At 45.9% G+C, this 23,289-nt stretch overlaps 1 protein-coding gene across 1 annotated transcript in view; it reads right to left on the reverse strand.

The window, feature by feature from the left end:
• Positions 1-23,289, reverse strand: part of ARHGAP17 (Rho GTPase activating protein 17) — a 31,463-nt gene that overhangs the window by 5,614 nt on the left and 2,560 nt on the right. The window contains exons 3-17 of the mRNA XM_015828672.1: positions 22,062-22,173; positions 21,853-21,929; positions 20,704-20,815; positions 18,700-18,768; positions 18,481-18,562; positions 15,306-15,433; positions 13,506-13,617; positions 11,281-11,362; positions 10,651-10,731; positions 9,664-9,777; positions 8,462-8,553; positions 6,365-6,518; positions 3,195-3,437; positions 1,942-2,090; positions 292-888 (exon numbers count right to left, since the gene is read on the reverse strand). Of these exons, the coding sequence (XP_015684158.1) occupies positions 292-888; positions 1,942-2,090; positions 3,195-3,437; positions 6,365-6,518; positions 8,462-8,553; positions 9,664-9,777; positions 10,651-10,731; positions 11,281-11,362; positions 13,506-13,617; positions 15,306-15,433; positions 18,481-18,562; positions 18,700-18,768; positions 20,704-20,815; positions 21,853-21,929; positions 22,062-22,173 (2,204 nt within the window). The remainder of the gene's footprint in view (positions 1-291; positions 889-1,941; positions 2,091-3,194; positions 3,438-6,364; positions 6,519-8,461; positions 8,554-9,663; positions 9,778-10,650; positions 10,732-11,280; positions 11,363-13,505; positions 13,618-15,305; positions 15,434-18,480; positions 18,563-18,699; positions 18,769-20,703; positions 20,816-21,852; positions 21,930-22,061; positions 22,174-23,289) is intronic.

The following is a 23,289-nucleotide window of genomic DNA, read 5'->3' on the forward strand; positions in this document are numbered from 1 at the left end:
ATTTCCTATTTGCTCCAATATCTCTACTACTTCTTCTCTGAAATGATGCCCTATGCTCCTATCTAGACTATCTGCTGCTACGAATCCAGTTAATCTGCCTTTATCATCTCGTCCATGGACTTTGCCAATCTCAAGGGACAGCAGCCCTGCGATTCCAACGGAGGGCTGGCTGACAGCCATAGCTGGCTTGCTTTGGGGGGGGGCTTCCTTTGGCCGTCCCCACTGGGGTGGAGCATTCCTGCATCAAAGCCTGGCTCAAAGACATGCCTGTGGAGCTGAGAGGGCTCTTACCGGTCACGATGTGCGACGCTGTTGCCGGAGGACCCAGCAGAGAGCCGTTTGCAGACAGGTGAGGAGCAGGCGGGTGAGGCGGAGGGGGCACCGTGGGACGGTTGCGAGGTCTGGGCACTGGCCGGGGCCTCGGCAGCGTGCCAGATGGAGGAGGCGACTGGGCCGGTGGAATGTCCTGGGTCGAAGGCTGGGCGGCTGAGCAGGCGGCGCTGTGCTTCTCCAGGGGGGGCGTGTCAGGCGGTGTGGGGGTTTGCGGAGGAGTGGGTGACGGCTGCTCTGACCCTCCCTCTGGGCCAGGCGGGGAGGGTCCAAAACTACCAGTCTTGCTCTGCGGAGGTGGTGTTATGGACTGCGTGGGGGGCTGAGGGGGTGGGTGGCTGGGAGCCTGTATCGGGGAGAGGCTGCTCGAGTATCGCCGGGGGGCGGAAATATGGGGCGGGGCAGCAGAAGGCTGAGCACCTCCTTGGTTTGACTGCTGGCTGGGAGGAGAAGGGCTCCTAGTGGGGGGCTTGGGGGCTGGAGTGGCACTCGGGATCCCTGGCTGCCCCGGTGGTGGGTTTGCTGGCTTTGGAGGGGCCGGTGCAGGTTTCTTGATGGCTGAAAGAGAGAGCAAAAGGAAAAGACATGGCTGAAACTGTGGATGAGCACAAAGCTTCTGATTACCTCATGGGCTGCCATAAGTGCCTGGCACCCCGACTGAAAAAAGACTCCGGTTCCTGTCTGAGAAAGACTGAGCTTCACGGGGGACCCTGAAATTGGATGGAGTTTTTTTTTACCGCGGAAGACCCAGCCTGGTCAGCCTCTTTTTAGGAGGGGGCTGCTTCATTTCCTCTCCTAGGGAAATGCCTGCAGACCTTCTGTTTTATAAGAGCAGGGATCTCCAAACTTGGTTACTTTAAGACTTGTGGACTTCAACTCCCAGAGTTCCCCAGCCAGCATGCCAAGTTTGGAGAGCCCTGTTGTAAGAGTATAATGCAGTGGGGTGTGTGTGTGAGAAGAGAGCTCCATTGCCCTCTGTGGCTCCACGTGGAACCGTCCCTGCGTGCCCAGTCTGCTCTATGCCCCCCTGGCCAAAATTTGTCTGAACCCAGCAGTCTAATCTAATCTACCCATCCAATCAGTTCCAACAGAAAGAGTGAAGTGGTTTTTGTTGTTATGTTGTGGTTATTTTGTTGTATTAGTGTGTGTGTGTGTGTTGTTGTTTTTTTACTTTGTATCAGTCATTTGTATGGCATGGGTGCCTATATACATTTACAAAATGAAGAAATAAATCTTTTTGAGCGTTCTCACTTCCCATACCAGCTCTGCTCCTCCTCCATGTGATTTATCCCCCAAAGAATTGATCACTTGAGTAACTTCAGATGCGGAGTCAGGCAAATTCAACTGTCTAATTTGGGAGCAAGTTCTGCATTCTCTTGGTGTGAAATAGCCAAAGTAGCCAATGCCATGCAAAACATGCTCTCTGGCCCTCCTGCAAGGTGACCAGAACTGAAAAAGAAAGGCCAGTGTAGAAATCCTTTCTTCCCCTGCTCACCCCAAATGGGCAAACTCTGATTGAAAAGTTGATCTTCAGGAAAGATCTGGTAGCTTTAGATTGACCCCCACCCCCCACCCCCACCAGGCTGCAAATGTAATTCCTGAAGGACAAACCTCGCCTGAGGGCGTGTGGGCTGGGCCCGGCGGTGCTCTGGGGCTGCCCAACCAAGTGCTGGCTGGTGCTGCTGAGAGGCTGAGTGGGTCCACCATTTCTGGGGGGTGGCGGTGTGGTTGAGGGCACCGAGTCCTTTGGCTTGGAAGAGCTGCAAGGAGAGAAAGACTGCATCAAAGGCTCCTGCCGGATGCCAGAAGCTGCTTCTCTCTAAGGCTCATCGTGTGATGTGGGGCCCTTTTTGCATTAAACAGATGCAAGGTGCAGGCAGACACCCCCCCCCCCTTGTCACTAGTCCATTGGTGGCCTGCTTGACCCAGCTGTCTGGGGTCCATAGAATCCCCATAGCTTAGGAAAAAAATTCAGAAGTGCTTAAAGCAGCAGAGCACCAAGGTTAGCAATACCAACTGCAAGCACCACAGAGTTGGGGGGGGGGGTCCTTAAAGATGCAAGAGCGTCGTCCCCCTAGTTTCTCTGAGATGTACCATGTAGATTCTGTGCCAAAGGTTGCAGTTCTCCAGAAACCCAATGAGCATCTCTTCAGCTACTCACCAGTCCTTGAATCTCACTCAGGTCCCTTGAACTGATTTTAACAAGCTACATTTCTTGCTTTGCCCATTCCTACAACCTGGTCTTTGCTCAAACACAAATATTTTGGGGAGCTTGTTCAGAATAGCAAGGCTTCTCTGAGCAACTGCTTCCATATCTTCTCCCCAAAGTTACGCTCATAGGCTGCCCAGCAAGGGCCCAGAGTCAAATTGGTGGAAGGCCTTGGGGGAGCAGATCTCTCTTTCTCCAGTGCAGAAAATCAGCTTCCTCAGAAGGAACATGCATCACATGTTTAGCTTTTCCTTCCACTCCCCATGGAAGGAAAAGCTAAAGCACAATAACACTGTGGCACACTGACCGGGGGGGTACATAGCCTACGAAGACGAAACAAACAGGTTCTAGCTAGTGGGTTAGAAGAACAAGCTACCATCTCTCCAAGTCAGGCGGGAGGGAGAATCCCTACCTTTGGGCGGGCTCTGGCATGACCTCAGGAGGGAAGCAGGAGGGCGACTTTGCCTGCTTTAAGGCAGGATGATCACGACTGTTCTGCTTCCTTGTGGCAACAAAGCAGGCCAGCCTGCAAAGCACCTCCCTTTTGCTTGGGGGGTCGACGACCAGGCACTTTGCTCCAGGGAAAAGTACGAACGCCTCATTTCAAAGGACCGTGGCCCACCCTGAGCCTGCCTCTCTGAGCCTCCCCTCTTACCTGCTGTCCTCCGTGCCTTGGCTGTGAGAATGCTCTGCTGAGCCAGGCAGGCAGGCAGAGGAAACACCCGCGAGGCCGGGCTCAGCCCCAGGGGCCTGTGGGTGCTGCTCCGCCGTGGCCAGGGCCAGCGGGCCAGCCTCCGTGGGCGGAAGCGGTGGCTGGAAAGCTGGGGCTGTGTGCTTTCTATTCACAGTGCCAACTCTCCGGGGATTTGCCTGGAAGTCCATAACCTTCACACCAAAGCTACAGAGGAGAGAGAGAGTAAACACTCCATGCAGACGGGCTACACGCGAACACAACAAGAGTAAGTATAACTACTTGGGGAGACGGAAGGCGAGTTCCTGCTGCTGGCCATGCAAATAAGCAACAAGGAACACACAAACTCTGCCAGCCAGAGTTTGAAAAGTGCAATGCACTTTGGCTCAGCCAGGAAGAGTGCGACAGGCATTGAGGACCAGCAAGATCGATTATTCAACATCCATTTCGTTTTGTGTGTGCGTGCGTGCGTGCGAGACACAGAGAGAGTGAGAGTAATGCAGAGACAATATATCCATACTGGACCATTCTATTTTTGGGCAGACCAGTATGCGCCCACTTTATCCCTCCTTAAGCAGCCCCAGGAATTCTGCAGTGGTTTGAAAAGATTTCCCTTCCCAGGACATCTTGGAGGCTTCATTGGCTGCCAGGCAGCTCCATCCACAGGGCCTTTTTGGTATCATCCCCCTGTGGTCCAAATGCCTGGGACACTCCAGCTGAGAACATCCCTGGTTAAGTCACAGACATGCATCGGTACCTCTTTAAATATTAATGGCCAGGCTGTGTGTATTCAGTGGCGGTCACGGCAATAACAATGGCAGCCACAACAACAGCAGAGACACAAAAGCCGCCCAGAGTCACTCATTTAATAAATAAATAAATAAATAAATAAATAATCAATCCAGCCCTCAGCACCAAGAGGTCGGGCTTCTTGTCCTCAGTCACAGGGGAGGCACAAACTGCACCTCAAGACTTTGGTGCCCTGTAGAATTTGTTTCCCTTTCCCAGATTTACGGGCAGCAAAATGATTTAAAACAGGTCAAGGTAAATAAATTGGCATAATACGCGTGGCTTAATTATTCATTTTATTGATTTAGATGTTTGAATTTGTAAAAGTCCAGAATACACACAACCCCAGTTAATGTGCAGAAACAAAAACATGAAAACTAAAATACTGATGAATCCAATGTAGAGCATGTAGAACAAATGTCTGTCTAGCTCAGGGACCTCAAACTCAGATTGTCACTGAAGTCTTTGCATACTTGATTTTCTAAAAACTCTTTCATGAAGAAAGAGGTTCACATATGCCAGAAAACAGACCTTTATCTCTCTCTCTCTCTCTCTCACACACACACACACACACAACACCCTACAGCCATTTCACTGCATTTCATTTTGGCTAACTGGCTGGCTGACAGCTGAGGGGCTGTGCAGTGGCTGCTGTGGTTGCTACCGAAGGTGGGGCTCCTGTGTGCAGGGGTGGGTTTGTGCTTGGAGCATGGCCAGGAGGCAGTGGAAATGGCCCCGGCCCCTCCCCTGTAGCAGGGGGCCACTGAAATCCCAGGCAGCGTTTCCAAAGAGCTGCCACAGCTCACTTCCCTGCCCTGGAGAGATCTCGCCTACTGTGTTCTGGGGCACCTCCTTCCATTCGGCATACCTGTGCAGGCAGGGGCAGGGCCTGGATGCAGGATGGGAGACCCTTCCTTCTCAGCCCAGAGCCAGCGGACTCAGTATCTGCAATGAATGTGGCCAGGGCCATCTCTGCCAGCCGGCAGACTCAGCCTTGCCTCTAAGTCAGTATTTCTCAACCTTGGCCACTTTAGGATGCCTGGTCTTCAACCGGTTGTAGCCCTTCGGCTGGGAGTTTGAGATCCCTGGTCTAGCTGCTAGTAAGGCAAGGAAAAGCTAAGTAGCTCACACTGGAAGTCAGGATACAACAGAGTTCAGGGAAGCCCAAAGCACACAGAGAAACAACATGTGCTAAGCACTCTTCAAACTAAAGTCACAGCAAATTTCCAGTCTGAAATTTGGTGTTCCAAAGACACGATAGAATTTCAGGGAAGGCGACTGGCATAACAAACGAGCTTTGGATTGTCATGGATTATAAAAAAGGGCTGCAGGAGATCAGGAGCCTGTAATCGTTTATCACGAGGGCTGCCAGTCTTCCTTGGTCCTGACTGGCAGGGACACCTTCTTGCGGGCCCTACGCGGATCCCAAGGGGAGTCTGTTCCTGCTGCTTCCACAGCGCCAGATCTCCCTCGGGCTTCTATCATGCGTGGAACACGGTGAGTAGGAAAGAACAGCATGTACATTACCTCTGGATCTTCCTTAGGCTGCAGTAAGGAGGGGAAAGGCACCACTCAGGGCTGGCTGGCCATAGCTCCAGGCATGCCCAGCTCCTCTCTGACAGAGGCTTCCAGAAAGCCTGTCAACATACGCAATGCCCACCTGCAGAATACCTTAAGGAGGCCCATCAGATGCCTTTGGTGGCTCACCTAAGCAGCTGCCCAACAGATGCCTTTGGACCCGACACCCTGAGCAGCCATGCCGGTACTTTGGCACTCAAGTGGATACATTTGTGCCTTCCAGGCTTGGTGATTGAAAGGAACACCATCAATAGTTTTTAATACTCTAAACCAGAGGTCTCCAACCTTGGCAATTTTAAGGCTTGTGGGCTTCAACTCCCAGAATTCAAGGTTACCAAGGTTGGAGACCCCTGCTCTAAACCACTTTGGATGGAACCTCTCTGATTGGCTGCTAATATACAGCATGAAGGTAATCATTCTCAGAGGCAAAAACTGTTGTGAGTGCAACTAACTTAGAAACGAGTGCCAACTTCTGCCAAAATTCAAACATCACTCACTATGCAACATTTGAAGGGGGGGGGGAACTGAAAGAGCCAACAGGGCTCTTTCATAACAACAATCTGATCTGTTTTCCTTCATTGGACAAAGAAATCTTTGATTTCTTATGTGCCAAGAAAGGGACTGTTGCTTGTGAAGATCAAACTCAAATTTATGACCTCTGAAAGAACTTCAAACACCTTTAACTTAAGTTAAACAGCAACAAGTGATATTGAATAAACTGCAAGACCAACAATAGGATGGAGGAAGGGAAGAAACGGTCACTTTACCTCTCCTTTCTTAGGAGCTCCCCTTCCATCACAGCCATGCTGACCGGCCTCTTCCGCTCCAGGGTCCCGGAATCATAGTCACCCCCTGCAGGAAGGTGGTTGGAGTACACAGCCGGCTGCCCCACAAACGCTCCAGACACATTGAAATCCAGCTCTGTGAATTCAGGAATACAAGAGTCTCAGAGGACAAAAATACCTTATTAAGGTAAATTCATTTCTATCTCCCTTTTCAGATTAAAACGATCAGACAAAGTAGCACAACACAAAGGAATGCAGCACCATGCACAGTCCCGGAGTTGTTAGGGTTGCACACATAACAGTGTGCACGCTGCATTGGTTACAGGTTTGCTTCTGGATCCAATTCAAGATGTTAGTTGTTACCTTAAAGCCCTGCACGGCATGGGTCCAGGCAGGCATCTAAGGAGCCGCCTTTCCCCAATGGGACAAGCCTACCCCACTGGGCACCACCAGAAGAGACCTGCAGATCCCATCTGCTAAGGAATTCCAGCACTGGGTTCAAGGGGAAGAGCCCTTTCCGCTGTGCCCCATCCCTGTGGAACACTCTACCACTGGAGGTGAGAACTGCCCCCTCCCTTTTGGCCTTCTGGAAGGAATGAAAACTTATTTTGCTGGTTGGCCTGGGGCCTCGAGGGGGGTGGCTGATAGAGTAAGAAGTTCTTGCCCTGCCCGTCTCTTAGTTCTGGTTTCCATTTAGAGTTAAAATCTTAATCTGTGTAGTTGTAATGTTTTAATTATTTTTCTTCTTGTTTAAAACCTTGTAAGCCACTCAGTCACTTATAGCCCTGGTGATGCAGTGGTTGGAATGCAGTACTGCAGGCTAACTCTGCTCACAGCCTGGAATTCGATCCTGACTGGCTCTAGTTGACTCAGCTTTCTTTCCTTCTGAGCTCAGTAAAATGAGGACCCAGATTGTTGGGGGCAAGATGCTGACGCTGTGAACTGCTCAGAGAGTGCTGTAAAGTGCTATGGGGTGGTATATAAGTCTAAGTGCTACTGCTATAGTGGAGATGGGTGGCATAAAAAATAAACAAATACAACTTGCAAGTTAAAAAAATTAGAGTGGCACCCAAAACTTGTAATAAAAGCTGTAAGTTCAATGTTTCAGTGGAATTAATGTCTCCAGAGAATTAGCTGATAACTGAATGGAGATATTAAGATGTTTCCAACCTCACATGATTCAGAAATTACATTTTTACAATTGGCTTTGCTGCTCAACATTTCTGGAAAATGATTCACAGCAGAATGAAGCAAATTTTAAAAGGTGAGTAGGTGATGCTTTCAACTGCAGTATTTTTACTAACTCTATATTCCCATAAAATAGCTTGGATTAGCTTTGTACATACTAACTGCTGTGAGGATACTTTATGCCTTTTATTAGAAAGGATTGTTTGATCCTTCCTAAGAATGGCTCACTGAATTGTAGGAATACAGTTCAACATCTAGAATAAGCTTGTTATTTTAAAAGTAAATCTGACATAGAATTTGATTCAAATTGCAAACCATTTTGTAATTTGTTGCATGTGGTTTTTGATACATTTTTGGTTTTCCTCTACATAAAGTAAATTTTTAAATATTTCTAAATAAAATACATATTTCATTTTTTTAAATATTTTACTCCCAGCAGCATGGGCAGAATTCATTGTAATTTACAATTTCATTTTGTGATTGATATTATGCTCATTACGGTTCCCTATAGTTATATTCTCTTAATAGTTTAATAATAATTTTTAGATTTTTTACAATATAATATATTCTATTACTTAAAATTAATTGATGATGTGTTGAAAAATTGTAATTTCTATTAATTGTAAATGCCTTGTTTTTTTTCCACAAGATTTTCGTCCCCATTTCTCTTTCTTCCCACTTTATGTATTTTCTCTTAAAATGTTCAACAAAAATGTATTTAAAAACAAAAGATGTTTCCAAGCTCATTCTTTTCAATACTTTACATGGGCTTTTACAAGGATGCGAAAATATCAAAAGCAAAGAGCAGAGCAGTCCCTCTATTAGCCTACCAATTCCCCTAGGAAGGAACAACTGGGATTGCGTGCAAAGAAGAAATAGCATTTTCTTTACCTTCAGGAAAGAACCAGGCAGCGTGCTGGATGATGGGCTCAACAACGGCAACCACGTGCACTGAGGTTGCTGCTGCCATTTCTGCAAGAGAGCTGGGGAGAGAAGACCATTGGCTTTAAAGATGTTCTCAGCAATCAAGGAAGCTAATGAATTCCGCTCACTGGGCTCAGAAACAGGGGTCAAGGGATGTCCGGCAGAGGATCTATTGGCTGCCAAACTTTTTTTTTTTAATAGAAATTTTTATTAATTTTTCAATTAAAACAACAAATACAAATGATGCCTCTATATACACCAACAAACAATAAAAATACTCAAAACATTTTCAGATACTCCTCCCCCTAAACCCACAACCTCTCCTCCTTTTCTTACCACTTCTCTACATCCCCTCCACATTCTTAACCACCTCGTCGAGTGCAGCTTGGGGTACCAGCCGAGTATATCCTCTTATTAATACAATTCCATTATATACCTATAATAATTGAATACATCAAATATAATCTCCCCCTAGGCTGCCAAACTATTTACTGGGCACAATTGAAGGGTTTAAAGTCCACTCCCTCTAAGGCACGGGTGTCAAACTCGCCACATCACGTGACGTGTCGTGACTATTTTTGCATTGCCGGCCATGGGGTGGATGCGGCTTCGGTATGATAAAACCAGCCCGCAGGCCGGCAGTTTGACCCCCCTGCTCTAAGGGCCTCTCCTCTTGCAAAACCTTCAGGAGAAGGTCTCCTGAAGATTCTGCCCGAGGCTTCCAGAGACCTCCAGTGGGACAGAGCCTTCCCCTGTGTTGCTCTTACGCGACAAAGTGCATTCCCTCAAGTGTTACATTTGGCCTCTGAAAATCTGCCAAGATGGATTGCCCTGGCAGGCTCAAGTTTTTAACAAATCTTAGGACTTGCAGAATTGAGTAATAAAAATCTTAGTGATGCTATTAATCTTTCTTGCACAAAACAAATAAATGGCCCAGAAATACTTGGTAGTGACTTCTTATGCAGTGCTTTAGTTTGTGCTGGGCCTTTTCCGTTAAAGAACTAGGCCAGAATCTAACCCTACAAGTATCCAAGATTCACCCCCTGACCAAGGGCCCCCGAGCTGCAGTTCGAAGAAGAGCTGCTAAAGGCATCAGAAATAGGATGGCTGATGGGGATTAGCCCGATTCTGCTGATTTGGCAATTCAAGTATTAGAACTCAACACTTACCCTTCATTCTTGGCCCACAACAAATTTGGGCCCAGCACAATGGCAATGTTGCTAGGAGTCATCTTGTTAACATCACTATACTGTGCGAGTTTTGCAAGGAATTTGATTAAATACCTGCAAGAAATAATCAGTGTTAGGCTCTAAGGAGAACCAAAGGCATCGCTGGTCACTTCAGGAAAACTGAAGTCCAAGATACTCAGCTCACTCTCTCTCTCTCCTAGATAGAAATACGGTACAAAAATTCCACAAAAGTATTGTGAATTTCAGTTCTTGCCTGGGCAGGAGCACACAAATCAAGAGTGGGAAACTCTTTGGAGGGATTACTCGTGGGGCTTCAGAGCCCCATGGACAACAGCATCCATTGGAATTCTTGTTGAAGTTTTCTAAGTGACAATTCCATAGGTGGAAGTTTTGAGTTCACCATCTCTGGAGGGGTTTATGAAGAAGCTGGGCAGCCACCTCTCGTGAATGGATGAAATGGTTTTCCTTCATACCGGAGATGGTAGGACTATCTTTACATTTGTATGATTCCTATATATTCCAGTGGGGATTAGGCCAAAGAGGGACTGTGTAGCAGCTCAGGAACAGAGCCCCTGCTCTGCCTCTAGAAGACAGGTGTCAAACTTCGGCAACTTTAAGACCTGGCTGGCTGGGGAATGCTGGGAGTTGGAAGTCCACAGGTCTTAAAGTTGCCAAAGCTGATACCCCTCTTCTAGAACATTCTAAATACAGCGTCAGGTCCCTCCAGATCAAACCCTTGCCTCAGGTCTCAGAGCATAACTGCCAACTGGTGCACCCTGGCTTCTATGATTTGCATTCTCTAGACTAGAGTTTGTACTGCAAACTTCAAAGTGGCAAACAATGCAGAACGCTCCCATTCCAGGGGAGGTCATAATATTACAATGAACATATTCTTTGAGTTTCTGCACCCTGGAATTCTCCATTTTAAAACCAAGGAGGGAAGAAAGCCTCTGAGCCCCTACTTACCTGAAGTTGGCCAGGTTAGGCTTTGGCAATTTTTGGCAAATTCTCCACAGGTCTTGCAGTTTCTTATCCTGGTCCTGGATGCTAAGGGAAAACAAGATGTTCTCTTGAGATTTAAACATAAGGGATGGACTTGCACTTTTATTCCCATGTGCAACAGAGCTTTACTTGCAAAGCTGCTATCAGCGGTTGCTGAAGAAAAATCTAAAACTAGAAGATCCTACATTAACTGCTTAGAAATATTAACCAGTTTGGAGGAAAATAATGCAACAGTAATCTCTGTTTTTATTATTACTATCAAATTTATTCATCTTACCCTGAATGCGTAAGGTAAGTATGTGAAAAACAAAATACCAATTGGTCAATGTAGGCTTGAAACAGAAGTCTTATCATTATTTATTATTTTTAAATGTATTTGTCACCCTTGTCATCGTGGGGTTACTGTGCAGCTTACAACAGTAAACCAGAAAAAAATGATAAAACAAAATGAAAGCACAACATCGTTGCTTTAAAAAGAACAGTGAAAGAAATGCAAGGAGAAAATCAAGAAAGTGATTTTCAAGCACAACTTTCCAAAGCTTTTTCAAGCATCGACAAGGCCAAACCAGAGATCCCAGGAAAAATCAGCCTTACTTTGCAACCTGGGTCCACTCTTCATACAGGGCATAGGTCATCAGTGGTTCTGGCAGCTCCCTCAGGTAGGACTTCAGGGCCCCTGAAGCAAAAATAAGGAGGGAGAGTCAAAGCAAATCAGGCTGGGTGTTGCAACTGGACATGCCTTAGCCAGGCTGTAAGGGAATCCAAACAGCTGCTGCATCCACTTTTGGTCACCAGATTAAAAAAAAGAGGTTGAGACTTTAGAAAAGTGCAAAGAAGAGGAACTAAGATGATTAAAGGCCTGGAGACTAAAACATATGAAGAATGGTTGCAGGAACTGGGTATGGCTAGTCTACAGAAAAGAAGGACTAGGGGAGACATGATAGCAGGATTCCAGTATTTGAGAGGCTACTTATTTTCCAAAGCAGCAGAAGGCAAGACAAGAAACAATGGATGGAAACTGATCAAAGAGAGAAGCAACCTGGAATTAAGGAGAAATGTCCTAACAGTGAGGACAATTAACCAGTGGAACAGCTTGCCTCCAGATGTTGAGGGTGCTTCATCACTGGGGGTTTTTAAGAAGAGGCTGGACAGTCACTTGTCTGAAATGATGTAGGGCAGGGGTGTCGAACTGCCGGCCCATGGGCCGGTTTCATCATACCAGAGCCGCGCCCACCCCATTGCCGGCAATGGTGAAAAAGCTCCGATACGTTGCGTGACGTCATGTGACGTTGTGAGTTTGACATGTCTGATATAGGATCTCCTGCTTGAGCAGGGGGTTGGACTAGAAGACCTTGAAAGTCCCTTCCAGCTCTATTGAGTTTACAGCAAGATCATCAGTGCAGCTACTCAGGAGGACCACCTGTCCCCCACCAAGAGGAGTTGAGGTGAAACCCCTTCTTTTAAACCCACATCAATGATTTAAAAAGCATGTTTAAAAATATTTTCCTATCATTTGCTCCTACTTTGATTTTTTAAATTGCAGAAAACAAGTTTTAAATAGGTGGCACTTGGCTCAACGCAGTAAGAGTGAGAGGAATCTAGGAGTCCTAGTGGACAACCACTTAAGTAGGAGCCAGCCGTGTGCTGTAGCTGCTAAAAAAAGCCAATGCAGTCAGTCCTTGGCTGCATCAACAGAGGGATAGCATCAAGATCACATGAAGAGATAGTACCGCCTTTTATTGTACTGGTAAAACAACACTTGGTATATTGTGTCAGGTTTTGGTCCTCATATAAAAAACATGTTGAGACACTAGAAACAGTGCAGAGAAAGGCAACAAAGATGATTAGGTGACTGGAGGCTAAAACATATGAAAAACGGTTGCAGGAATGTCTACTATAACAAAGAGAAGGACTAGGAGTAACATGATAGCAGTGTTCCAATATTTGAAGGGCTGTCACAGAGGAAGTGGGGGGGGGGATTCAACCTATTTTCCAAAGCAACTGAAAGAAGGACAAGAAGTAACAGATGGAAACTTATCAAGGAGAGGTCCAACCTAGAATTAGAAAGAAATTTTCTAATAGTGAGAACAATTAACCAGTGGAACACCTTGCCTCCAGAGGTTGTGGGTACTCCATCACTGGAGGTTTTTAAGAAGAGATTTGAAGGCCATTTGTCCAAAATGCTATGGGATCTCCTGCTTGAGCAGTGGGTTGGACTAGAAGACCTCCAAGGTCCCTTCCAATTCTGTTATTCTGTAATTATTTTGTAAATGCCCCTTTTTTGTTAGCTGCCTTTCCACTGGGCAATTGAAGGCAGGTGCAGACATTTTAAATCAACTAAATATTTATATGGCTAAGAGGGATAAAATATGTCTACGGTGTATGTTTATATTTAATTATTTGCCTGGCAAAGTTACCTGTGGCCAATGCTGTTTTGGGATATTTTGAAAAAAATATACTCTGATAATATGAGCTATATTTGGACTCCTCTTAAACTGTAATAAGGAGGGAAACTGTCAGGGTGTTGACAAAATGGTGGCACTGATTGCACCACTTCCCTTTTTCAACCCCCCTGAAACTGAAATTGGAACTGACTTTTTCAACCCATCTCCAAGAACTGATTTGTACCATAGTAAGTCCTGCCACATAAAAACAACCCACGGGGAGGACCTCAGTTGTGGCCAATTTTGAAACCAGCAAAGAAGTACGGACCTCCACTGGTCTCTCTCCTCAGCTCTCCCCAGTCGATTCTGAGTCCCTCCAAGCCTGGGGCAGAGCCACGAAGAAGAGGCGTGCCTCTTCTTTTGGGAGCCACTTACCAGCCACGGCATGAGGATCTGAGTAAAACTCATCCAGGTGCGAGGAGGAGCAATCCAGCGCTGCTTTCAGCTTCTTTAGCTTGGAGGCTCCAGCAGCAATGCGGAATAAGCCCTGGGGAGGACAGGAAACACACCCTTCCCTCAGCCAGGGTCTCTTTGCACTGGGATCTACACTGCTTATCTCCCCATTTCATGAAAAAGATCTCCCTTCCAAGATGGTGACGTTGCAAGACATCAGGGAAAGAAACCAGAGTCAGTTCGGCTGACCTCATACACCACTTGGGGACACGCTGAGCTGGGGCCGCTGAGGTCCTGATGGAATGGGACACCATTTCTTTGAGCAATCGGACACAGGAGGATCAGCTGGGAGAGGGTTCTGTCTTTCTTAGGCCACTATGGCAAAAGACGGCTTGAAAATTCATCTCAGCTAAGTGACTCTTCCCTATTTCTTCTTGGAATATTCTGTGAACAGAAGTCAGCTTGTGCTTCAAAACAGAAGCATGTTTTTTCCCAGAAAAAATGGACAAATGGATGCTACAATTATGGCCACAAAGCTGACAGCTTTTCCCAAGTGAACTCTGACTCAACTCTGACATCCTACATGTCCCTTCTTGTCACGGTTTAAGTCTGTTCCCCCTAAAATCCTGATTGGCCAGCAGTTCCCGAACTTTCTAAAATCTGAGACGGAACGTGGGCTCCTTCTCACCCCACTGCTGCGAGAAGGCAGCCTTTGTGCTGTGGCTCCAGGGGTGCATTTATTCTTGCATCTCCTGGGGACAAGGCTGAAAGACACGTAACACAGACAGAGGTAGGGACCCCGTTCCTAAATACCAAACCACGGATGTTGAACCTGCAGCTTTCTGCTCCAACACCCATTTTTGACAAGGCAAGTGGATGAGCCCGAAGGGGAAACAAATAGGCCTAGATACGAAGCACAAGACAAAAGGGAAGTCTGAAAGACACACTGCTGCTTCTACAAAACATAGCAAAATAGCAATTTTGGAATACATGGAAGTAAACTTCACTCCTTGCTACCCTCTTGCATGTGGGCCTTGATTAGCTCCTCAAGCCCTCCAGGAGGCTCCACATCACCTTCAGCTTCTTCTTCCTTTGCGGGTGGGGGGAGGACAGGCAACTGGCACGGCCCTCCCACTCAGGGAGCCTGGGGTATCAGAGAAGCACCTGCAGCTGCCACAAGGCCAGTCTGGGCCAGCAGTTTGCTACCAGAAGTGCAGTGAAGAAAGAAAGCTAAAATGACTCAAACAAGTGGAAAGATTCAGGCTGCTTCCAAATTACTTGGCCAGCACAATCCGAGTGAGGCTCAAGGCTCTGCAAAACCTCCATCAAACCCTCTTCAAGGGATTTCAGGAAATTTGGCAGCCAAGATGCCAAACTGGCCGCCTCAGACGAGCGGGAGGCAGCATGTGGAGGTCCAGACACGTGGGAGCCCCTTGGCCAGGGAGAAAGAGCAGCCAGCTAAACAGAAGACCGTGAATCCAAGTCCCACCTTAAGCATGAAAGCCGGCTGGGTGATCTTAGGCCAGTCACTCTCTCTCAGCCCAACCCACCTCACAGGGTTGTTGTAGGAAAAAAGGAGGAGGAAAGTGTGCTGGATATGTTTGCCACCTTGAGTTATTTGCAAAATAATAAAGGTGGGATGAAATAAATAGAGCACTGCTGCCACCAGACATGGCCCATCTAGTATGTGCAAGAGAAGACCCCAGGGTTCTTCCAGCCCAGCAGCTAAACTTGCCCCACACAGGAAAAGAGAAGGGTCGCCCATGTGGACCCCTCACCCACCTCCTCCTTCATGCCTGTTTCCAAAAGCATCATCACACAGGCCTCAATGGGGACGGCGATTTCTCGGCTGCTACGCTTGAGATGCTCCTCCAGGGGAGTCCCGAAAGCTGGTTTTTCAGTCCACTTGTCTAGTTAGAGAAGCAGAATTAAAAGTCAACCACACAACTGGGAAACCACCATGCAGAAGAACGGGGGTGGGGGGGAGAAGAGACCTGCAGCATGATCATTAGGCTTCATACAAGAAGATCTGAGCCGTTTGATGGCAGAGCCCTTTAAATTTTGTCCCCAGGAAGAACCAGAAACCAAATTTGCAGCATGGGAGGAATCAACCCAGACGGCTTCCCACATAGGCTGAGGTGCCTGGATTGGCCAGGGCTCTCAGCTCACCCGGCCACGTTTGCCAAAGAGTTGACTGCTATGAGGGTCTGGGCTTTTCCAACAGAACTGCTTGGGTGAGTGCCAGAATGCCACCACCATGCTTACAGAGCAAAGTCAAATGACAGATAATCAACCCAGGGAGATTTTTGCAGTTCTTAAGAAGCATCATTCACACCCACGTAATACAGTTGCTAGAAAAACATGTGATTTGGGAACAAAACGAGGTAGTAATGTTGGCTGCAACAATGATTGAGGCATGCTGTCGATTATCAGGTAATTTAATTAAGCGGTAAGCTTTCCTCAGTTTTTCATGCTAGGCTTCCCAGTTCTTGAGGTCTTTATGGCAAGGGATGCTAAAAGCAGGTTGGGTTGCCACAGGGGTGAGAACAGGTAGCTAAGGCAGGAAGATCCACCTCTCATCGAATTACGTGGCCAGAGGTGAGCCGTTCTTACAAGGAAAGGTGATTTCTTGGTGATCAGAGTTTCCTCCCAGGAAAAGAGATGGTGACCATTCTGTCCAATCAGGAACAGCAATAGCAACTGGACTTATATACTGCTCCACAGTGCTTTACAGCCCTCTCTCAGCGGTTTACAGAGTCAGCCTGTTGCCCCCCCAACAATCTGGGTCCTCATTTTACCAACCTCAGAAGGATGGAAGGCTGAGACAACCTTGAGCCGGCCAGAATCGAACTCCTGGTAATTGGCAGAGTCAGCCTGCAATGCTGCATTCTAACCACTGCGCCACCAGGGCTCCTAGAAAGCTGTTCAGCAGCCTTTTCCACTGCAATATTGTAATCCAACCACTGGCAATCCAGCCACCCCCAATTATGGATGACCACAATGTTGCTCGTCTTTCCCAAGGCTCTGAAGCCCGGGTCTTTTTCTGAGGCTCTGGATCAGGTCTCTCTCTCTCTCTCTCTCTCTCTCTCTCTCTCTCTCTCTCTCTCTCTCTCTCTCTCTGTGTGTATGTGTGCGCGCCCATCTGGACTGTTTTTGACTGTTTTGAGCTGCTGGAAGTTCCCAGGGTATAATTTTCTTTTAAAAATATGTTTTTAATTGCATAGGCTACCCTGAGCTGCATGCTGATTGGGCAAGTATACATAGAGTAAGTAAATAAATAAATATCTTTTCTCAATTAAACAATCTGGAGAGTGACGTGAATTTTGCCAAATGGCCCACCCAAATAATTTCACTTCTCTCCAGTCTGCTAAGTACATTTAACACCATTTCAGTTCTCTTCTATTCTAAATCAAAAGGTTAAGATAGAGGTGCCTGAGCAGACTGTTAGTTATTCAGGAAGAACTTAGAAAGGAGACGTCTGAAAGCTCTCCCAGACATGTGTTGCTTCCACAAAGCTGTTTGTCTTAAACCCTTGCAGACAAAAATGGCGAATCCTTGATGGCCCACCCCGAATCAGAGTTGGGAGGGGCCCCAGGGGCCATCTGGCTCCGTGCAGCACAGAATTAAGCCTCTCCAATAGGCTACGATGGAACAGGCTGGATGACTTGAGAGAAACTAGCCCCTGAAATTGTGCTTTCTGCGAGGATGCGCTTACGTCACAACCTTCAGCACTGGTGTACAGCAAGGCCGAAATAACGGTGCTCTTCTAATGCTGCTGAACTACAAAGGCCAGCAGCCCCAACCGTGAAGTCAGAGGGTGGGAGTTGTTGCTTGGCAGTATCAAAGAGACCACAAAGTCCATCCCTGGAGGTCAGGATCTGCTACTGTCTAGAGTAACTTCCCTCCCTCATTACGCTGCCTCTCATAATGAATTTATGAAACCTACGGCCTTCATCAATGCAGTGGCTTGTAAAGGAGTATTTCGTTTTTTAGGGTTTAGAATATTAGCAGAAAACATGTCATTTCAGGGCTAATTAGCCACAGCCATGACTAATTTACCTTGATAAACTAAATACTACTGTATATATTTTACTTGATCTTTAGATGATTTCATATTTTTTGCCATTTTTATTGTTGATAACTGCCTTTAGTATATTTTACATGTTTATAAAGGTGCTTCTCAGAGTGAGATGGGTGGCATATAAATTTAATAAACAAACAAACAAATAAAGCAGGCAGAAAAACAATTCAGTCTTCTTAGGACAATATAGCTCAGCTAACCAGCTATTTACTGGGATACTTGTGGGATTCCTCCGTCACTGAAAGGTCTTTTCAAGGTCAAATAGCCCCTCTTCTTCTTCCCTGCAGGATCCGCTAAATTGTTCTGGAGGCTGGTCTTTGGGAGGACTCAATGGCACCTCCTTCCCAGCAGCCATGTTTGAGAAGGCTATTTTGCATGCACAATATTTAAGGACAGGGCACCACCACAAAAAGTTTTGCAAGCAGGAGGCTACGATCCGACATCTCTGGGAAGAGGTGCTGATCAGAGCAGACTTCGCCAAGAACTTCATATATTCCCCAATAAGGTGGCTGAGGAAAAGCACCAGGCTCCAGGGGAGAGACCAAGGCTCCACAACTGGCCAAGGAGTGAGCTGTCATGCCTCACCTGTCCAAGGAATGGCAATGCTCTGGAGGAGCTTCAGACGAGTTCCTAGGGATTTGTTAGTGGGTTAAGAGGGAACTGGGAGAGTTTCAGGGATGCAACTGCAAAAGGGAGAGGATAATTTTGGAAGATGTACCATTAAGAAAACTCCCATGTTTTCATTCAAGAAGGACAGCATGCGGAAAGGGGGCGAAGTAAACTGGAGGAGGAGGTGGAGGAAGAGGAGGAGGAGGAGGAGGAAGAGTGCAGAGATGGCACAGGCAAAGCAGGAGGCAGAGCATGGAGTTACTTTACCTTGATGGGCCTGGATTTCGGGGAGCACCTTTTCTAAGACTGCTAATGCTTTTCTATGGTAATCTGCTTGGGCTTCTAATAACTGAGAACAAAACCCATATTTTAAAACAAAAGTTAGCACTGAATGAACAGAACAGCACACAGACAGAAGGATTAAGCAGGTAAAATGTATGTCCAAAAACAAGGTATGCTACCTGGGGGGGGGCGGCAGTTACTCACCGAGATAAAGTGTCTCGCATAGTCCCCTTCTTTGGAAATGAAGTTATACATATCAGCGGCAAGTTGGTCCTGGAGATTTTGGGAAGGGGTGTAGAAAAAAGAAGATGCAAGTTAGTATCACAAGAACTGCCTCGCCCAGCAGCCCTCTGGAATAGGCACAGCAATCTGGCAGAGTAAATGAAACAGGCAGACAGATCCTGAACCTGCTCTCCAGCACAATGAAGTTAGGACATGAAAAGGGAGACAAATGCATAATCTCATTGGATCCTTTGTATTCTTCATGAAAATAACCATATCCTGCATAAAAGTCCAGGAATCCTTACCTAAACTTCCCTTTCAGAAAAAAAAAAACAAATTCTATATCCTGCATCATTATCTCCTGTGCCTATTTTAAATGAATATAATCACAGTCCATTACCTCCAATACAATGCAGGAAAACTTATTCAATATTGGCTTCAAACTTTCTACCATTTTTACATGATCCAAATAATTTGTGCAAGAAGTATAAACAAAGCTATACACTATACTTTATTAAAAATCAGATAAAAGTAAGCATGCAGTGATGCTTAAATGTGGGTGAACCCCTTTGAATTTTCAATATTTCTGCAGAAATGTAATATAAAACAGGTGGACTTCCTTTCACAGATTCTCCCACAACATTTGTGTAGGATTGTGGTCGAGATCTTGACTTAGCCCTTCCAAAACATTGACTTTCTTCTACTTTAAACAATTCTTTGGTCATACCAATTGCTTGTTGCATAATCCACTTTCTCTTCAGCTTCAAACCACAGTTCTCTTTTTCGTCTAGAATTTGGTGATACAATTCAGGATTCAGAGTTCTATCAATGATGAAAGTCATCCTGGTCCAGACGCAGCAAAGCAGAACCAAACCCTGATGCTGCCACCATCAAATTTTACAGTTGGGATAAGGTTATTGGAAGTTTTGCCTTTCAACAAATATTTTTCATTCAAAAATGTATATTTGGGTCTCAGCTATCTACAGAACACTCTTCCAATAGCCTTCTAGCTTATCCACATGGTCTTTTGCAAACTGTAGATGGGCAGCAATATCCTTTTGGAGAGGCATGTCTTTCTCCTTGCAACCTTGACATGCACACCACTGTTATTCAGCATTTTGCTAACGTTGGTGTCATAAACACTGACATTCACCGGTTCAAGAGATGCCTTGCCTCATTTTACCAACCTCGAAAGGACAGAAGGCTGAGTCAAAAGGGCTACTGGGTTTATTTATTTATTGGGATTTCATTCTTTCCCGACTGCCCATCTCTCCTCTGAGCGCGCCTTAACTCAGCTGGATTGAAAAGCTGGTTCCTATTAGTTCTAGATTTCTCAACTTTAGCAACTTTAAGATGTGTGGACTTCAACTCCCAGAATTCTTTAAGATTCTTTATTCTTAGAACAAATAATTTATTAATTCTTTAAGATGTGTGTGGACTTTTAGGAATTGAAGTCTACACATCTTGAAATTGCTGAGATTGAGGAACATCGTTCTAGAGACTGCGTACAAGAGACCAAGAACAGTTATCATCAATTTGAAGTAGGTTTCCTAGGAAGCCAAGGCTGGTGTTTATTAAGATAAGGAACCTCTCCTTCTGAGCTGAATGAAATTCACCTGTTAGACTGCTGTGAGAGGCATAAAAGATATTAATAAATAAGTTCCAGATGAAAAATCCTGTTTGCCCTGAAAACCAAGGGATGTTGTTACTAGGGATTCCCAAAGGTGCTTTTTCCCAAAGGCAACTGAACTTTCTTGGTTTTTTTCCCCTTTGAAAATGTTTCTCTTCTCATCCAAGAAGCTTCTTCATTTCTAACTTTCAGTTCCTTTAAACGTTTTCAAAGGGAAAAAAAACCTCAAGAAAGTCCAGTTGCTTTTTGGAAAAAGACTGATTGAGAATCTCCATTTTGCTAGGAGGGGAAATATTCTCCAAATATTCATCAATTCTCCATCAGAGACTGGAGCAAGAATTCCCAAAAGAACACACCTTGCATTGCTCTACTTTATTTCCAGCTTCATCCATCTCCTCCTTAAGGGAATCTATCTTAGATGGGAGCCCTTGGAAGTTAGTAGCTGAGGTTTTGTGGGCTTGGTTCCACCTGTATAAAAGAAAGCAAACATCCAGAAAGAATTCCAGGAGAGAAAACACTTATGAAGGATTAATGGTCTTCCTAACCATGGTGCCCAAATCCTGTTCTTCCATAATGAATCTTTGTTTTCCACGCAGAAGCATATTTTGCGGAACAGGATCTTCAAATGAAACTACTTATGAAAAGGCAAGCAGGAAGTGAAGAAATAGAGTTTATGAGCTGAATATATGCTTGAGACAGAACGTAAAGGGAGGATGTCTGGTCTGTAACTCCAACTAAATAAACATGTCACACCAACTGCATGCCAAATAGATATGGGACCTAGAAAGCCACACTCTTCTGGTGTACATGGGCTCCTATTCAAAGCATGACAACAAAACTGAAAGTAGAGGATCCATTCTATTGCCCTCTGGCACAGAGAGGGTGTGGCTGATGGGTGAGGCCTTGTGGGAACTGGAATTCATTTGGGGGCCTGTGGGTTCTTCTCCACTTGGCTACTCGAGCAGAAAGCTGTCTTATGTGCCAGATTACTACGTTATGGGAGAGTTGATGCCGTCCTAGTGAACAGCATTGGTTATATTTGTGTCAAATCAATCCCACTGGCATCTTTTACTCACTGCACAAGCACGCCTACAGTACATCGACTTTGGATGGGAGCTGATAATCCCCTGGGCAGCTGAGCCAAGCGAGGAAACAAGGCAGACTCTCTCTCCTCCAAAGGGTGAGTGGATGGCAATGTCTGGAAGGCTGGATGTGGCCTGAAAATCAACTATGATACTGATAAAGGAGAATATTTGTAGCTCAGGGTTGAAATGAGGGGTCCTTGGTGTCCTCTGAGCTTGGTTGCTTTCTTGCAGATGTTTCATTACCCAAATTAGGTGCCGTGATGATGTTATCTAGTTTGGGTAATGAAATGTCTGCAAAAGAACGACCAAGCTCAGAGAGCATTGAGGACCCCTCAGATCAACTATGGAGCAGATGTGCTTGCAAGGAAGGGGGACTGAGACTTCCTGAGCATAAAAAGGAAGAGGAGAGTTGTACTTTACCGAGCTCTTGCAGAATCCCAGTCTAGGACCAGCTTAGCAAGCTGCTTCCTCTGTTTCTGAATATTGGGGATTTCCATCTGCAAGCAGAGACAACAGGAAACTGACATTTGACACTAACTATACAACCATTATATTTATCTAAACCCCGCTGAATGTTGCTGCTTTTATTACTCTTCCTGGTAAGAGGTAAGCCTAGGTTAGCAGCTTACCTCGGTGAGTTGATTCAGTGGGTCCAAAACATCCTTTTCCACCTGCATCTCATGGTGAGAGAGTTCCATTGCAAGTTTATTCTCTGCTTCTCCACAAGTCTCCAGCATTTTCCTGCAAGCAAAGAAAAGCATTACCGGCTTCATCTGATTTGCTCTTACAGCCCAAAGGAGTGGAAGGAGCCATTCCCCCAGCAAAATAAAGCACATTAGCTTGCTACAGTTCTCCAACCATTTCTCAACAGGCTCAGGAAGGTGTGAATGGATGGGAGAGCCTCTATTCTCACAGGTGCCTGTGGAAAAACAAGATTCTAAGAGATGGTTCAAGGGACCATCCAGACTGTGCTAACCAAGCTGTCTCTCTCTGGCTGGAATCATCACATGGGAATAGCTGCAGAGGTACAAAAGATTAAGCCGTTTCTGCCCCCGTGTTTCAAAAGTGTGCAAATATGGTCTGCTGCATATACAGGCAGTCCTTGACTTGCAACAGTTCATTTAGTGACCGTTCAAAGTTACGGCACTGAAAAAAGTGACTTATGTCCGTTTTTGACATTTATAACCGTTGTAGTATCCCCATGGCCACATGATCAAAATTCGGATGCTTGGCAAATGGTTTGCATTTATAACGATTGAGTTGTCCTAGGGCAGGGGTAGGCAACCTTGGCTCTGTTATGACTCATGGACTTCAACTCCCAGAATTCCTGAGCCAGCATAACTGGCTCAGGAATTCTGGGAGTTGAAGTCCACGAGTCATAAAAGAGCCAAGGTTGCCTACCCCTGCCCTAGGGTCACGTGGTCACCTTTTGTGAACTTCTGACAAGCAAATCTGGGAGCCAGAGTCACTTAACCTCTGTGTTACTACCTTAACAACTGCAATGGTTCACTTTAACAATTGTGGCAAGAAAGGCTGTAAAATGGGGCAAAACATTTCATTGAACATCTGTCTTGCTTAGAAAGAACCTTTGGGCTCAATTGTGGAGGTAAGTCAAGGACTACCTATGCAGGGACAAGAGAAAACTGTGCTGAAGTCCTCTCAGGCGTTAATGTTGTTCACATATGGCTGCTGAGCTGCCATTCCGACTGGATTGAAGCTCCAAGACATGAATTACAACTGAAAACATTAAAACAATAAATATAAAAGCAACCACCAATAAGAAGATAAATAACCAGTAAGTATGAAATAATTTCAATCCCCCAAAAAACATAACGTGTTTTATTAACAGCGGCCCAC

The sequence above is a fragment of the Protobothrops mucrosquamatus genome, unplaced genomic scaffold (genome assembly GCF_001527695.2).
Source record: "Protobothrops mucrosquamatus isolate PMUCROS unplaced genomic scaffold, P.Mucros_1.0 scaffold4790, whole genome shotgun sequence".
Taxonomy (NCBI): domain Eukaryota; kingdom Metazoa; phylum Chordata; class Lepidosauria; order Squamata; family Viperidae; genus Protobothrops; species Protobothrops mucrosquamatus.